The sequence below is a fragment of the Ursus arctos genome, unplaced genomic scaffold, assembly GCF_023065955.2.
Source record: "Ursus arctos isolate Adak ecotype North America unplaced genomic scaffold, UrsArc2.0 scaffold_3, whole genome shotgun sequence".
NCBI lineage: Eukaryota > Metazoa > Chordata > Mammalia > Carnivora > Ursidae > Ursus > Ursus arctos.
The window spans coordinates 16,564,268-16,577,329 of record NW_026622985.1 but is presented as its reverse complement, the minus strand read 5'-3'; the positions used below and the strand labels follow the sequence as shown (position 1 = coordinate 16,577,329).

The 13,062-nt window shown below is 44.8% G+C and overlaps 1 protein-coding gene across 4 annotated transcripts in view; it reads left to right on the top strand.

Annotated features, from left to right (window-relative positions):
* Positions 1 to 13,062, top strand: part of PIK3CG (phosphatidylinositol-4,5-bisphosphate 3-kinase catalytic subunit gamma) — a 33,364-nt gene that overhangs the window by 16,795 nt on the left and 3,507 nt on the right. For 3 of the 4 annotated variants that reach the window (XM_026503546.4, XM_048212897.2, XM_026503567.4), the window contains one exon: positions 438 to 595. In XM_026503546.4, the coding sequence (XP_026359331.3) occupies positions 438 to 595 (158 nt within the window). Of the gene's footprint in view, positions 1 to 437; positions 596 to 8,790; positions 13,053 to 13,062 lie in introns of those variants that run through there. The other variant, XM_048212898.2, reaches the window with a different exon arrangement.

Below are 13,062 nucleotides of genomic sequence, written 5' to 3'. Positions count from 1 at the left end.
ACTCAAAAGCAAAAGGTGAATGTCCTTCCCTGAAGCAGCACGAACCATCCGTCTCTCCTGAGTCACATAAAGGGCATAAGAGAGTCCCAGGCATAATGATGACAGACTAGCCAGAGAGTTTGGGCTTACATTTCTAAGAATAATTCTGAGACGAGTCGAGAATTTTTTTTTTTAATGGCACTTGGCTGTCATTTAAAGAACACCAGAAGGATATCAAAAACACACTTGGTTCAAAGAGTGCTTTGTGGTTACTACTACACACACCTGCTAAGCCGAAAAATATCACAAGCTGATAAAACAGGGTAAAAATAGCTCTCTCACCCAAGATAGCTCATTTTCAGGCAACTTAAAAAAATATTTCAGGAAATAAACAAACCAGAGTGTTGTTACGAGCGATTGTGCCAGTGTAATGATGTCAGACATTTTCTTCTCTGAAGGAAACCTATTTCATATTGACTTTGGACACATTCTTGGGAATTACAAAAGTTTCCTGGGCATTAATAAAGAAAGAGTGCCGTTTGTGCTAACCCCAGACTTCCTGTTTGTGATGGGAACTTCTGGAAAGAAGACAAGCCTACACTTCCAGAAATTTCAGGTAACTGGCCTCCTCCTTCACAGCCTCCGGGAACACCCACCAGAGGGTACTTACCAGGCACAGCAGCCCTTCCCTCCTCGGCTCCACTAAGGCTTTTCTGCCCACCCTCTCTGGCAGGACCATCCCCCCCTCCTCCCTGTGTCCTCCGTTCCATCCCCAAGTACAAAATGCCACTCCTCTGTCACCTCCCACCTCAAACCAAACAACAAGCAAAAGCGTTCTGTCATCAGTGGGCCAGGCAGGTACAGAACACCAGGAAGGCCTATGTAATGAAGAGGGGCTTGATGGAGGAGCACCTCCGAACAGTTCTTTCTCTGTTCAAGGTAGGGCTTAGAAAATCCAAATTTTACCTGTTCCTTTCAGGACTCTCAAACAGGTTGAGCTTCTCTTGATGTTTGCTACAGGTGTGTCTTTATCAAATTACTGACAGAGGGCATAGGGGCCACGCCACTGGACTCTTGGTGAAGGACAGAACATTCTTTCATTTGAAATCCTGTCAGTGTGTCTACAGGTGGTACACCCAGCTCTGGCGTGGCCTGCTTACTGGCCAACGAGCCCTGACACGGGTCAACCCATCTCCCTAGGGGTGTTCACATCCTCCTTTCTTTTTCATTCCTTCCTGGTCTCCATCCACTTTTGACTACCAAATATCTCAAACCCCCAAAGAGCAAAATTTTCACACTTGCAAATTTAATAACTGCGAATGAATAGAAGTGAAAATTATTACCTAATTGTTACATAAAATACCTACATGGTACCCCCTACAAACACAAAACAGATCAGTAGAGGTGAAGAGTGATTACTTAATCTGCACCTGTGCCTTGGGTCCCCTTTAAAGAGCCCCCTCACCCCGTCCCCCAGCCTTAGGGCCTCTTCAGCACAGTTTGGTTTGCAATGAGCATTTCAGGAACCAGTCTTTTTTCCAGGCTCTCTTCTTGAGTCCCTGTGATCCTTGGGAGGCGGCCTGGGCCCTGTAAATTCCATGGAACAGGAACTGGGAGATACATATTGTTTTGAAAGCCGTCTGTTCTTGTTTGTTCTCCTGGCTGATTTCGATTTGATTATAGGACTTCGTCCTCCCACGGTTCCAGGAGTGTCATCAGAGAAACTGAGAGCTCAGGGGCCAGATGGTCTTAGGATTTTTGGTGTGTGTATGTGTGTATGTGTGTGTGTGTGTGTGTTTCTATGTAAACTCAACTGGGTTTCAGACTATTTCCAGGGATCTGACATATTTCAGTCCTGTTTTTCTTTAAAGTTAAAAAATGACATATTTTGACAACTTCCTGGAAGAGAAAAATGGTTAAAAAAAAAAAACCTGGAAGAACTTTACCATTTAAAGAAGAGGGGGACCCTCAGTTCTCCCCTCCCAGGGGAGGGGGTTCATCTGAGTCTCACGCACAGCAGCAATCACGCCATTTAGTCTGACACGCGGGAGTCCGCCCCACAGACAGGCTTCCCTGCTGTCTCCGTGCGTGTTCGCTCTCTGTCAGTGGTCTTCCCCAGAATGACTGCCCGTCTCTCCCATTCCTATGGACCCCACAGGGCCCATGCCACCCCTAAAATCCCAGCAGCACTTCCCCCTTTACTCTTCTTCATTGTTACACTTCAAAATATTCTTTAATGAAAAGACATGGGACGTGGGAGGCCAAGGAGAGTTCGCTCCCCGTGCCGGGCGCCTTCCACCCAAAGCAACAAACCTCTGCAGGGAGACTTTGCACTGTTCTCTGGGTCTGGGACCATTTCTCCGTCCTCTGGGACCAAAGCTTCTTTCCCAAGCCTCTAGACCTCCTTCTCCAAAGTGACATCTAGGCAGCATGCACCACTAAAAACACAGCTTCCTAAATGTTACTATACTTACGTGTCGTGTTCTGGAGGACTGGCCTGCATGGAAGTGCCTGTGAATAGAGGTACTTTAGGCCTTAAACCCTGATCCAGAACAGCACGGCAGTGGGAGCATGGGCTTTGGAGCAGACAGGTGAGCCTGAATCCTGGCCTGCTCCTTAATATCTCTGCCTGCGATACAAGTGCTCACCTGTTCAGAACCTTGGATTCCTCTTCCGTAAAAGTGGAATTGCCTGAACAGAATAGGTAGACTGTTCATCCCAGGGCCTAGACCACAACCGAAATCCAGTACACAGCAGCCCCCCGTGTTACCTATATCGCAATGGGTCTTCTAACTGAAAACTTTTACGTTGAGAAGCCCTCTTAGAAATGAGACCTCAAGCACAACAGCAGTACACAAAACACAAGAAAGTGGCCTTATTCTGGTAAGAGCAAGGGGGGGGTCCAAGCCTGCCTGCCCCCCCACCTGCCCCCCTGTCTGCCCCCCACCTGCTATCCCCCACGCTCCTCACTCACAACAGGAAAAGAGCTGGCCACAAACACATGTGTGTGTACAATTAGACACATACAGGCTTCCTAAAGTTTCCAGCTTGACAAAGATGAACAGCAGATTTTTCATCATTTGACTCAGACCTTGTGACAATTTTTTTTTTTAACATACTACTAAGCCTTCCGGAAGTTTTTCTGTTTCTTAGTTTTATGTTCCCTTTTTGAGACGAAGTCCTTCAAGCTCTGGGAGCACGTCTCTGAACTCTCTAAATAGCGCCCCAAGCTCTTGTATAATAAAGCTGCCATTTTTAGGCAGGCCGGGAAATGTTGTATATATTTACATTTTGAATCAAAGGTGTCCTCATTTCCAGCAAACCGCTAATTTGGAATGGTAAGGTTAATTAACGCACGCAGCACATTTGAATAACCTGTTAGGGAGAGTGGAGAAAAGCTGACCCACTTTTCATTAAGGGTGAGGTGAGCCTTCGCCACAAAGATGCGAAAACATACCTGGCTCGTGGCCGAAAGCTTGAAGGCCGGAAACTGAAAGAGGAAGGCATTGCTTTATCCCCCCCTTCCTTTTATCCAAAATATTTGTTGAGCCCAGGACCATCTTAATAAACTATTTCTAGAGTAGGGCCGACTTCAGGAGCAAGCTATAATCAGACAAAAAGGCACAAAACCAAGGCACGCTTACTCTTTGATCCCAAGAGCACCCGTTAGCCTTCAGAGCAGCATCCCAGACACCGGCTGCTAAACAGAAGCATTTCGGTGATGACGATTTTGAGAAATAAATTCTCCTTTGAAAAATCTTTCCCGTACCAAAGAGTGAAAAGACAAAATCATGTTTTACCCAGTGACGATTTTAGAACCACTGTGCTTTAAGTTTCCCTAAATGGTTTTAGAAACTTCATGACATACAAATACATTTATATCATTAGCAAGTGAAATTTGGCTCCCCCATTTTTTACTATAAGAACGTGGGAGTTTTTGCCTAATTTTAATGGTAGTAAATGGGTTTTTTTTAAGCCAGTAAAATATTTAAAATATCAGGAAGGTACTAAAAACCCACCTTCCAAAAATAACACTGTCAACATGTGAGTGTTTTTCCTTCATTCTATTATCTTTGAGAAGGTGGCAAATTAATCAGAATTTGGTTAAAAACTGAACTGAAGCAATAGACACAGTATTACTCCCTAGAAACTTCCGCAGCTTCTCACCTCACTTTGAATCAAATCTATCTACGCTTGCTCTACAAGCCCTCTCCAACCAGACCCCATGGCACTCTCCCCACACTCTCTCACTTGGTCAAGGTCACGGCGGCCCTCTCCCTGGAACCCCTTCAGGTCTCAGCTGCAGTGTCATTGCTCAGAGCAGTCTCCTCGGTGGGGGCCCTGGCGTTATCCTTTGCCCCCTCCCTGCACGGTGCCTTCCCAGCTCCTGGGACAGCATATCACTGTCTGTGCGAGTCTATGGCAGCCGGGCCACGTCTGACCTGAATCCCTCCTGTGGTGCCTGAGACATAGTGAGCACTCAGTAGGTATTTGCGGAGTAAAGGAGAGAGGGTAGAGAGGCAGTTCCTGCCTGTCCTTGGTACATAGTAGGCGCTGAGCAAATATATGTTAGATAAAGCTAAAGAAACCAGGGGAGTCAAACAACACCTTCCGGGGCACATTGATGGCAAGCAGGCAGCTGGATGAGCATACCTGAATGGCATTTGCCCCTAGATGTCACTCTTAAGAAGTGTTTTGTAGGACAGAGTTCTGGAACCTATTTACTGTGTTATTTTAATCTCGGGTGCCAGCTTCATCAGGCCCTGCGTGGTGTCCACCACTGGCTGTGCTGTCCCCACACCGGCGCGTACCCAGGCCCCTCAACCCTCCAAGCTCAGCCCCGCACCCGGTCTCCATGCAGAGTCCTGACTTGGGTTAAGAACCATCTCTGCTGTCATCTTGCTTTCATCTTGGATCCCAGGTTCTTTTAACAGCTTCTGCCTCAGTTTCTCCAGCAGGGCCCTGCTTGTTAACCTGCCTCTAGGACCGGGGCCCTGTTCCTTCCTGCCATTTGCCTTGCTGGAAACTCAAGTACTGTCCTAACCCCTGCCACAGGGACCTTAGCATCTGACACTTCTGAGGACTACGGCCACCTCCCCAGTATTCTCCATTCCTGCTCTCTGACTGTCCTTCCTCGTGTGGTAGCCCTGTGTTTGTCTACACTGAGATCTGTACTTACAACCTGCCAGGCTGGGCTTTCTCAGCCTCCTGTTCCGTCCTCTTGTAGTCACCAGGCCCTGCTTTTCCGTATCCACCATAGCAGCACACTAGTTCAATACACACGTACTATCCGTATATTTCAGGCACCGTGCCAGGCCCGTAGAAGGCTCAGGTCCTATGCTAGCAAGGCAAGATGACTTTACAGTTGAATCCCCTTCCGGTATGATTGCTCCCTAATCCGCCCTCATCTTAAAGCAATGACTCTTGCCAAAATTGAACTTGGCTGCTGTGCATTCAGCATTGATTCATCATGTGTTTGCAGACTACCTATGTGTGCCAGACTCTGCTGGGCCCAGGTGACAAGGAGCAGAGGCACAGCCCCAGCACACAGCAGAACACACACACACACACACACACACACACACAGAGCTTTGTTCAAAGGATTTCAAAAGTGGTTTGCAGAGGGAGCATTGAATCCTGCCCTGGGGAATAGAAAGGGACTGTGAATGAAGGGTTTTTATCGGGCCTTGATGGATAAGATCAGTTCCATTTTGCTAGGCAGATACAGGGAGGGAAGGAACATCCAGGCAAAAAGAATAACATTAGCCAGGGCGTGAAGTTGGTATTTAGTATCAGTATTTAGGAACAAAAAGTACAGTTGTCTGGTATGGATGGAACACAGGTAGAGATGGGAATGTGGTGAAATTTGGGTCAAGGAAGGAAATTTGCGTCCAGATTGAAGCAATGTAAGGGCTGTATTGGGGGGGTGGGGTGACAGCAAAGCAAAGGAGTCATTTGGAGCTCAACTGATCAACCACAAGTTACTGTAATAGAGGCCTATTAAAGGTCAACAGGGAGATGACCAATTTATGAGTCCAATTGCCCAGAATACACTGAGTTGAGAAAGGATTCCGTCTTGGGATCTGCACCCTGGACCACTAACAAGGTCAAGCTCAGCCTCCTCTCCCCAGGCCTGAATCGGATGCTCAGTACTGTACTATCTGCTGGAAGATAGCCTCAGAGAAGGGTCCAGCATCAGTCGCTTGTAGGCGTTGGAATCCACAGGTGTGGACTCTGCTGCAGACGCAGCCTCGAAGGATGGCCTTGAGTTGGACTGATGTGTTAATCCGCCAGCACGCAGGGTCACTCAGTGCCTGAGATACCGGACCCCTGTGACTTTTAAACATCTAGCAAGAATAGCCTTCCAACTGGCATCTTCTCCCAGTGTTTAGTTTCTTTTAGAGAATTGTTTTGTCTACCCAAAGAGTATTATTGAGGGTGTTATTGCCTGTATTACAAAATGTGTACTCTTTATAGAGACCCTCTTGCAAAATCTCTATCAGGTCATAGTCTCCAGAAGGGCTGTGTTTTTCCTAAACAAATAGTTTCTTAAAATCTTCTGAACATTGGATGAAGTAATGGGTTTGATTTTCCTTCTGGCTACAGATATATTTGAAGATCGCCCATAGCAAGTATATAGTGTTTGTGATATATAGCGTTGAACTGGTCTTTGTCCCAAACCCACTGGGATCATTTCCTTTGTCCTTCCTTTCCTTTTTCTGCCCGGTTCAAATTAATATTATTTTGATTTCTGTGTATCCAGATAATCCACCTTCAATCCTTTTTGGAACAGGCTAGAACACACACACACACACACACACACACACACACACACACCCCTACATATAGTCCATTTAGAATATCTGACTAATGCAGGACAGTGTAATTGTAACCTGCAGGTTTCTAACAGGCCTCTAAGTATTTGAGAACGTGGCAATAGAGCCCTTCCCATGGTAGACAGAGCTGGTCTGAGAATCGTTTTTTGTGTTTTTTTTTTTAAAAGATTTTATTTATTCATTCGACAGAGATAGAGACAGCCAGCGAGAGAGGGAACACAAGCAGGGGGAGTGGGAGAGGAAGAAGCAGGCTCACAGCGGAGGAGCCTGATGTGGGGCTCGATCCCGTAACGCTGGGATCATGCCCTGAGCCGAAGGCAGACGCTTAACTGCTACGCCACCCAGGCGCCCCTGAGAATCATTTTTAAGAGGTCCTTAGAGAGAAGATTCCTAATTCAAACTCAACAAATGCACAGCCAAGCGTCAGACACACTCTTCCTTCAGATTTACCAGAAAATGCTTCCTTCTGCATTATTACATCTGCTAACCAGTGTCTCTCTTTTGCCAAAATAACTTCTAAAGGCATCACCTGGCCAATTAATTGATATTTTTTTTATACAAAACAAAATCCTTTTTTGACAGAAGTATTATTTCTCTCCACTGTCTCCTTCCTCTAGCAGACAGAAGCAGCCTTACTATTTAGAAAAAGTCAGTGGGTGAAGGACGTTGCTTTTCATTGATGTATCTTTGTGAGTTTTTCTCCTCTCTCTCCTCTCGGCCCTGGAGTTCCTGTTTGTAGTCCTGGGGTAACTTCCTCATTCTTGTCAATATGTGTGCAATAATATTTCACTTCCACTTTGTTTCTAGATGAGAATGGAGGAATTTGTCTTAAGAAAAAGTAGGCTTATTCCATATGAACTTGGACAGTCTGAAGCAGCCAGAGCTCATTGGTGGTTAAGAACTTAGTAGACTGGGGCACCTGGGTGGCTCAGTCGGTTGAGTCTGCCTTTGGCTCAGGTCATGATCCTGGGGTCCTGGGTGAAGTCTTGCATCTCCTCAGGCTCCCTGCTTAGTGGGGAGCCTGCTTCTCTCTCTCCCTCTGCTCCTCCCCCCTGCTCGTGCTCGCTCTCTCGCTCTCTCCCCTCTCTCTCAAATAAATACATAAAATCTTAAAAAAAAGAAAAAGAAAGAAATTAGTAGACTGTATGTAGAAAGCTTTCAGTTTAGTGAACTACTTTGGGCCCAATTAACAAAACAACTCCAAGTTTTGACCCTGAAATAGTAATGAACTCCTTTGTTCACAAGACTTACAGGAGAGGTAGCTTTGTAAAAACAAGCCTTTCGTTTGGTACTAGATGCTATACTTAAGGCTTTTGAATCAACTATGAAATTAAGAGCTGATGTGCTGTGTAGGCTCAATCTATTTCTTAACTACTCGTGGATAGCGTTCTGGCTAACAGTAACAATATTTCAGCATTCCCCACGTTCACGCTCATTAACTAAGTCCATCACACCAGGTTCCTGAAATCAGACTCTTCCTTTACCCCTTCTTCTCAGTCTTCCCCAGGCAGCAGAGAAGGAGAGAATGAGGATGTCTGAGGTCAGTGCCAGGCAGCCATGGCAGAAGGGAAAATTCTGCTGTTCCAGCCAGTCACTTCTGTGTTCTGTGTTTCCCCCCTGAGCTCCCCAGGCCACATCCTCAGTCCCTCAAACCGCAGGCCTCCGGCCCAAGGCTGCATAGCCAGGGTGCTCTCACACACACCCTGTGGCTCAGTACAAAGGGCAGAAATGAAACTTCTGGGGCTTGAGGGGGCGGAGCCAGCACCCAGCTGTGCCCCTCCAGCAAGAGAACCACCGGCAGGTGCAGCCCGGCCACTATCTGCTTCCAGCTCGCTCCCCACCTCCGCCTCGGGAAGTGCGTGTTCAATAATGCAACCTCGCATACTATTAATAATAATTGCCAACCACTTGCACAGTCCTTGAATCGCACCACAACCCCATGACGGGTCTTGTTATTATTCTTCTTATTCTACAGATGAGGAAACTGAGCTCCAGAGAGGTTAAGTGATTTCTCCGATGACAGTGTGTCTGTAATAAAGCCAAGAGTTGAATCCAGGCAGCGAAGTATGACTCTGCACTTCTGACCCCCAGTCCGTACTATCGCTAAGCCAAAGAGAATTAAATCTGTCACGAAGGCTCGAAGTCTGCACTGCCAGTCCCAACTTACACATCGTGTCTGCCCAGTACAGGGCACGCAATTTGGGGATGAAATTTCTTCCTCACAGACATGACCCCCACACACAGTGAAAGTCAGCGGTGAGTCAAGTCAGGCCAGCAGAAATGCCTTAGGTAGAGGAGATGGCCTGAGAGAGAAACGCAGGACAGTTCTTTTCCTTTAACATGTGTCTGTGTGTGAGTGAATCCATGGGTTGCCACTTAGAAATATACACTGAGTACCTATGGATTGATGTTAAAATACCTTGGCCCCAGATTCATTTTCCTTCTCAAAAATTTTCTACTAAAGAGTTTGACCACACAGTGAGCTCAGACAGCAAGGGGTGTGCCTGGAGCCCCCAGCGTACAGAAGGATAGAAAATAATTAAAAATCAGAACGTACTCTAATTCAAAAATCCAAAGACATCCCCATCTATGCCCTTGTGAAAATCGTGCGAGCTGACAAATTAACGAGCCATTTGCCCAGGGTGAAGTCTGCCCTTCACCTGTGTAATTACCAAGAAATGAGAGCGACTTTGGTGGGTCCTCTGGATGATTTCCAGCCATAAGTGGAGTCACTGAGGACGCAGGAGCACCCAGGCACTGGGGCCACTGCTGGAACAGTTCAGACATCTGGGTCTGGGAGTCTCCAGCTCCTGGGCAAGTAGGCGGAGAGAAGATACAGGGCGAGCTCCGATCCAGACCGGGAAAGGAGACAATCTACTGAACGGACGCTGTCTGCCGGCCCCCGTGCCAGGCATTTTATGTATATTGTCCTGTTTAATGCCAGAATCGTCCATGGGCTCTTCTACTTGGACGGGGTGAGGCGTCCATGGTCCAGCCTTGCCGTACAGAATGACACGGGCATGGCCACCATCACCGTGGCTCTCAGCCGCCCACAGACGAGATCATCTAAAAGCAAAAAGGAAACTCACTACCTCAACATTTTGGCCTGTGAACCTTACAGTCTTTTTTCCTCTATAAATATCTTGTGTCCATTTACCAACATGGGCTTACTACTACATGTGTTGTTTGATGCCCGCTTTTTAACTCAGACGCTGTTACACGGTCATTCCATATTCCTGTCCAGTCTCACTCCAGCAGTTACAGAGCATGGGGCTAGAGGGACTCTGATCAGTCCTTTTTATCAACCCCCACTTGTAGGATATCCAGGTTACCTTCAAGGTCCTGCATTTTTAAACGATGTTCTGCTGAGTATTCTTGTAGACTGAGCACTGCCAAAATGATCCAATTTTCGTTTAAAGGTAAATTTCTAGCATGGAAATTGCCAGGCAAAAGGATACAGACGTTTTTAAAGTCCAGTTTATTGAGGCATAATTCACCGACAGCAGAACTGGGCCTTTTTACGTGTGCACTTCTTTGAATTTTGATGAATGGCATCGGGCATGTAACCACCACCGAAATGCGGTTCTGTAACACTTATTAGTAATTTAAAGCTTTAGATGCACGTTATCAAATTTTCCACTAGTTAAATTATACCTATTCCCATTTTCTGTCAGCCCGTGAAAGGTGAGCATTGGATATTATTCTTTAAAAAAAAAAATTTAAGATTTTCCAATTTGGTAGGTGAATGTTTCCATCTTGTTTCGTTACGTTTGTTTACTAATGAGGTAGTATATTTTTTCATGTTTATTCTCTGTTTTTATGTCTTACAGTGTGAACTCATGTTTATATCCTCGGCTTATGTGACTAGCCAACTATTTATCCACGCTTTCTTACTGATTTGTAAGAGCTATTGGGGAAGAAATGATTTGTCGTGTTGCAAATGTTTTCTCTTGCTGTTTATCTCTTGTATTGTTGTTTATAGCTTTTTTTTTCCCCTCAGTAACGTTTCCATAATCTCTCCACCTTTGCCTTATAGACTGTACCTTGGAAAGTGATCTTCATAATGGCCTTTCCCACTCTATGATTATTAAATGTTTGTCAATTTCCTAGGAAAGAAATTGACATAAAAGGTAGAGTAGGAAAAAAGATGAAAGGTAGCGTAATCTTTAATGCATCGGTAATTTATTTTCACATGTCACACAGGGTAAGCCTTATTTGTCCCCCAAATGATAGCCAATTGTACCAGCCCCATTTATCCAATAATAGGTCTTTTCCAAATTGGAGAAGTCACCTTTGTTATACATGTGGCATGTACTCAGGTCCATGTGAACTTTCCATCCTCGTCTACAAAATGTCTTATTTATTTATTTGGAAAAGAATAGATGCTGTTTCCCACAGTCTTAAATACTGTAGTTTTATAATGTCTTAGTATCTGGCATGCCAAGCACGGTTTTTCATTACTGTCTTTGTTCAAAATGTTCTCCCAGGTCCTAATGATTCCAGACAAACTTAAAACCATACCTGAGTTTAAATGTCCAATAGGAATTTTTGATGACATTTCATCATAGATGAACTTGAGAAGAATTTGGATCTTTATAATAAGCAGTCTTCTCTCCCAGGATCATGCTACATCACTCCACGTGTTAAAGTTTTCATTTACGTCTCTCAGTAAATTTTTGCACGTTTAAAAAAACGGGCTGTGCAGGTTTTGTGCATGTATTTATCCCAGGAATCATGGGGGGTTTGTTGCCATTATTCACAGCAACTGTCTTTTCACTATACTTTCTAACTAGTGGCCCCTATTTATAGCATTCTATGTATTAATTTTATAAAAAGCTAGTTTAATAAAAACTACTTACTGTTTTCGTTTTTTCCCCTCATTGTTCCCAGGAGACAGTGAAGTTATTTGTAAATGCTAACAATTTTACGTTTTACATTACATTTTAGTTACATATTAAGTGACATGTTAATTTTAAGAAATCAGAAGTGGAGGCGCTTGGCTGGCTCAGTTGGTAGAGCATGTAATTCTCGATCTTGGAGTTGTGAGTTCGAGCCCCATGTTGGGTGTAGGGATTACTTAAAAATAAAATCTTAAAAAAAAAAATCAGAAGTGGGTTTTAATACAGTACCTTAAGATGATCTATCCTTGTAATTTTGGAATAAACTCTCTTTGATGATAATGTATTTTTTCCTTTAGCATTTTACTCCACATTTTATTTGAAATATTTACATCTGTAATCATTTTTTTTAAAAGATTTTATTTATTTATTTGACAGAGAGAGCAAGACAGCATAAGTGGGGCGAGCAGTAGAGGAAGAGGGAGAAGCAGGCTCCCCGCTGAGCAGGGATCCTGATGTGGGGCTCGATCCCGGGACCCCAGGATCATGACCTGAGCTGAAGGCAAACGCTTAACCAACTGAGCCACCCAGGCGCCCCTATATCTGTAATCATTAACTTCAGTTTTCTTTAACATGCTATCTTTGCCAAGTTACAATACTAGGGTTGGGTTGTTCTCATGCTGTAAAATTGAGAACCTTGTGATTTCTTCTATACTTTGGGACCATTTGATTGGTGTAAGCATGCCTCGATTCATAAGTGGACGTAACTCACCTGTATCATCTGCTCAAGGGCTTTTGAAGGAGGCACCAGCCAAAGCATTTGTTTAAAGTCCTCTCTCTCACTCAGCATTCAGAATTTGTATTAAAATTCCCAAGTTTATTCAACAGTTTTGAGCGTCAGCAAAGCGCTAATACATCTGTTTTCTTAGAATAGGACAAATAGTTAAATAAAGATGAAAACAAAATCTCCAACACCACATTTCCATTGTTTCTCTGGGTTCCATTAGCCCTTGGCAAACATTTACGCTTACATAAAGTTTATTGCTTCCAGTATGGTGTTCAAAAACTGACTCATCCCTTTTCAGAGACTACAGAAATTTCCACCCTGCATTTCCTAGGAAAGAAATGGCCAGAAAAGGCAGAGTAAGAAAAGAGATGGAACATACCGTATCAATTAGTCTTCCTTGGGCACACCCTGGACATGGGCAATGACACTAACGTGTTTCAGAGAGTGTAAACACGGTCTTACATTCTCATCAAGGCTTCCATCTGAAGGGGGGACCTGCCCTGTTCGTGACGGTTTCCATCCACGAGGACAGGCTAACACCATGTAAATTCCAGGGCAGCCCCGTGGTCTTCAGTCCACTCAGTTACCACAACAACGTTAACAGCTTCTTTTCCTTCATGCA